The sequence below is a fragment of the Gavialis gangeticus genome, unplaced genomic scaffold, assembly GCF_001723915.1.
Source record: "Gavialis gangeticus isolate Ggan-Ray unplaced genomic scaffold, GavGan_comp1, whole genome shotgun sequence".
NCBI lineage: Eukaryota > Metazoa > Chordata > Crocodylia > Gavialidae > Gavialis > Gavialis gangeticus.
Genome location: NW_017729034.1, coordinates 51,190,330 through 51,193,816, shown reverse-complemented (window position 1 = coordinate 51,193,816; position 3,487 = coordinate 51,190,330). Strand labels below are relative to the sequence as shown.

The following is a 3,487-nucleotide window of genomic DNA, read 5'->3' as shown; positions in this document are numbered from 1 at the left end:
AAGCAACATAAAGTAGTTCAAGGAACAGTCAGCATTTCCAGGGCAATTTGATAAGGAGCAAGTAAGTTAAAAAGCATAACATGGAAAAAAAATAGATTAGGGGAAATGAGAAGAGAGCCATAATAAGAATAGGAGTAATACTTATAATTAAGAACTCATACAACTATGGTTTACAGAAGTATATGCCTTCATATTATGAAATAAAACCAAACTTTATTTTAAAGAAACGTCATATTTATTCAGATGATTAAAAGGTCATAAAAAAAGATAACACAATAGGAATATAGAACCTGCTTTTGAAGTGGCATGATTTAATTTGTGCCACTGAACATTTTTGGGAAATCACACAAACAAAAAAGGTGAGTGTTGCAAGTATAGAATCATTAATCTCTGAAGACTAATAAATAAAAAAAAAAAAAGTCAGAGGATACAAAAATACTACAAATCTACTTGTGCTTTATATTAATGGCAATATGAGCATAAAGATAAAACAAATGTCTATTGGAGAAGGATAAAAAAAATTACTCCTGCACATATATACATTCTAGAACCATTCTAAAACAGCCTAAATATCTAGTGGCAATGTTTTTGATTGTAGGTGTGAGAGTTCATCTTTTGCTCTTTCTTGACAGTACTACAACTGAGCATATAGGCAACTTCCAAACTCCTTTGATCCCTTCTACTACCATGATCCTCCAATGTCTGAGGAGGCATAGGCAGAGGGTGTGGACACAATGGGACGAAAACAATCTAAGGTATCAAGACTACAAGCTGTGAACAACTGTCAAAAATTTCTAGTCTGAACTGAAAAGATGCCAAGCAGAAGGTAAGCGTTGAAACTGAAAGTACCTGCAGAACTTGACACATCAGCAGGAATCGGTGTACCACTTGAGCTTTCAATAGTTGTCTGATGTTAAACATCTGTTGGTGATGATCAGCTCTAATAAGGATTTCTAGAGTTACTAACAAGGTTTCCCAAACACCTTGCTGAAAGAAAATAGAAAAAAAGTGTACAGCAAACAAAACTTCTAAACAGATTTTGTATTTTACATCAGGGCTTGGCAACCTACAGTCAACTCAGAGATGTGGCTTCAGCACTGAGCAGCAGGGAGAAGTGGCAGCAGCAAGGTCCTACCTGCCTGCCTCCTACAGGAGCCAGGTCATTCCAGCCCCTCTGCCAGAAGATATTGCTGACCCCTGTACTACATTGAATATTAACAGCATAGCGTACTAAGGTACTGAGATGTAATAACCAAATCAGGATGCTTTTTAAACTTCATTGATTACATGCAAGTAAGACTAAAGAAAATTAAATCCATTTAAGCTAACAAAAGTAGCTTGCATGTAAACAGCAGGCTGAATAAGTACCTTATAATTTTACACTTGTAAGACTCCTTTTACAACTATATTAGGTTTGCAAAGCTACTTTAAATTGTCAAATATAACCAAAGTGAAGGATGTACCATTTGTTTTTCCTTTTCATCAACTTCCTTAATATCTAAACTATTCACACAAGACAGCAAATACCTGTGCTTTAGACCATATCTTCCAATCAAGCAACAGTTTTTCTAGCAATTTGACATCTTGGATTACCGCATTGGAATCTACATCGAGCATGAATTGTCCACTCTCATTTATATGGAGAATCTCATCACTGTAGCATCCTTCAAGGAGTGTCTTAAAAACAGGAAAAGCAAAGCCTAGTAGTTAAACTTCTTGTGCCCTCAAAATCCATTGATTTAAGTCTGCCTGCAGCAACACAGAAGCCGCATAGCTTTAGCCATGTGCATCATGTGAAGACTTATTAGCATTGTGCTGGGCTAACTGGCTGTCACTCAGCAGTACCAATTAGCTGAAGGCACCATATGGATGTGGCTACATTGCTTCCAGCATAGAAGACAGCCTACCCAGAACAGTTCAGCATGAATAAGGGCACCGGTACTGGGCATGGTAAATCAGCCAAACAGATTCCTTGACAAAGGAATGAATCTACATCTTTCCTGGAATAATGATCTCTAAAGACACACCAACATCTTTATTCTCTCTAGAAAAAGCATTTTAGGACTCAAAGCTCACAGAGCTTTTTCTAAGCTTGAAGCGGTTTTGTTTTGTACTTTCAGAGTAATTAGAAATCTTACGTACCCACCCACAGAAACTGGGCACACACAAATTTCTAAAAACCAGCAACCTGTGCCCTTTCATGTTAGCCACCCAACTCTGGTACTGTTGAAAACCCTGTTTATAAAATGTAGATTCAAGTCTTTCTGTATAATTTGATGACTATTGTCCAATTTTGTTGCAGAATGAACAAGTCATACTGCACATTTCAAATAATTCTTAAGCATAGGTTGAGGGTTAAGTTTCCAAAGGCAGCCCCAGGGATTCTGTTCTCAGAACCGATAGCTGTACATCTTAGAAACACTGCAGTTATTCCCCAATATATGCAGTGCAATTTCTAAGCAAGGGTATTGTATCAGTTTATCAAGAATTGCGACTACAAGGTACCTTTAAACATTTGCATCCTAAAGTGTCCCAGTAGAAATGCTGTCAGGATACATGCAACTTTCATAAGCAGTAAATGGAATACATGACAGGTAACAGCTTCTGTTTTTACCTTGACAATTTAGCCAATTCTTTCCTTACCAGTTCTCAATATGCCCTTTAGCATACACTGTGATGATGTTCAGAGAATGTTAGTTCAGCCTACTCTGGAAGACTGTTTCCATTTATGACTTTAGGTTTAAGTTTCAGTGATAACACTGTCCCTCAATTTAAGCTTAGTGCTAAGCAAGACTAACTATCAAGAATGGTTTTGATAGAAAAATTAAAATTTGCAAATTTTTTCTGCCTTCCCCCTCAAATTGAGATCTGCTTGGAAATACCATATCCTTTTACCCACTCCCATAGCTTCTAGATTAAAACACAAAACTTCCTGCATTAACCTATAATTAGTGATCTTCATCCCCAAATAAGTCTTGAAACGCAGGGCTATAGATAAGCTTCCTAATGTGTGACAAATTAAAAAAGTCAGACAAAAGTTTTTAACATTTACCTTCAAAATGCGAAATCCAACAATACACTTAGGTTTGGTCAACACCTGATGAATCATGGAATATCCATTGCAGTTTTCCATCTCTTGTATTCTCTGTTGATTGTATTTTGTTAAAGACAGTATAAGTTGAAGTGCTAAAGCTTGTGTTTCTTCAGAATCACTGATCTCAACAACCTAAAAAAAATGAGACAATTAAAACAGGTTTAACAGACCTAGTGTAAAGAACAGATTAATATTTTTTTTTGCAGCAAATCTTAGGTGTGTAACTGCAAGATGAAAACTGCATTCTATACAGACTGATATTCTGCCTAAATAGATGAGTCCCAATTGCACTTACAAAAATCTGCCCAGTTAAGTGGAGACCCAAAGTAAGGATCTCTTTTAGAATTTAAAAAAAAAAAAAAAAAGGTACTCCAAACATGCCTCCTCCCTCCC

The 3,487-nt window shown here is 36.4% G+C and overlaps 1 protein-coding gene across 5 annotated transcripts in view; it reads right to left on the bottom strand.

Moving 5' to 3' along the window:
- Window positions 1-3,487, bottom strand: part of LYST (lysosomal trafficking regulator) — a 167,272-nt gene that overhangs the window by 94,512 nt on the left and 69,273 nt on the right. For all 5 annotated transcript variants that reach the window (XM_019527155.1, XM_019527154.1, XM_019527153.1 and 2 more), the window contains exons 17-19: window positions 3,053-3,226; window positions 1,528-1,677; window positions 850-987 (exon numbers count right to left, since the gene is read on the bottom strand). In XM_019527155.1, the coding sequence (XP_019382700.1) occupies window positions 850-987; window positions 1,528-1,677; window positions 3,053-3,226 (462 nt within the window). The remainder of the gene's footprint in view (window positions 1-849; window positions 988-1,527; window positions 1,678-3,052; window positions 3,227-3,487) is intronic.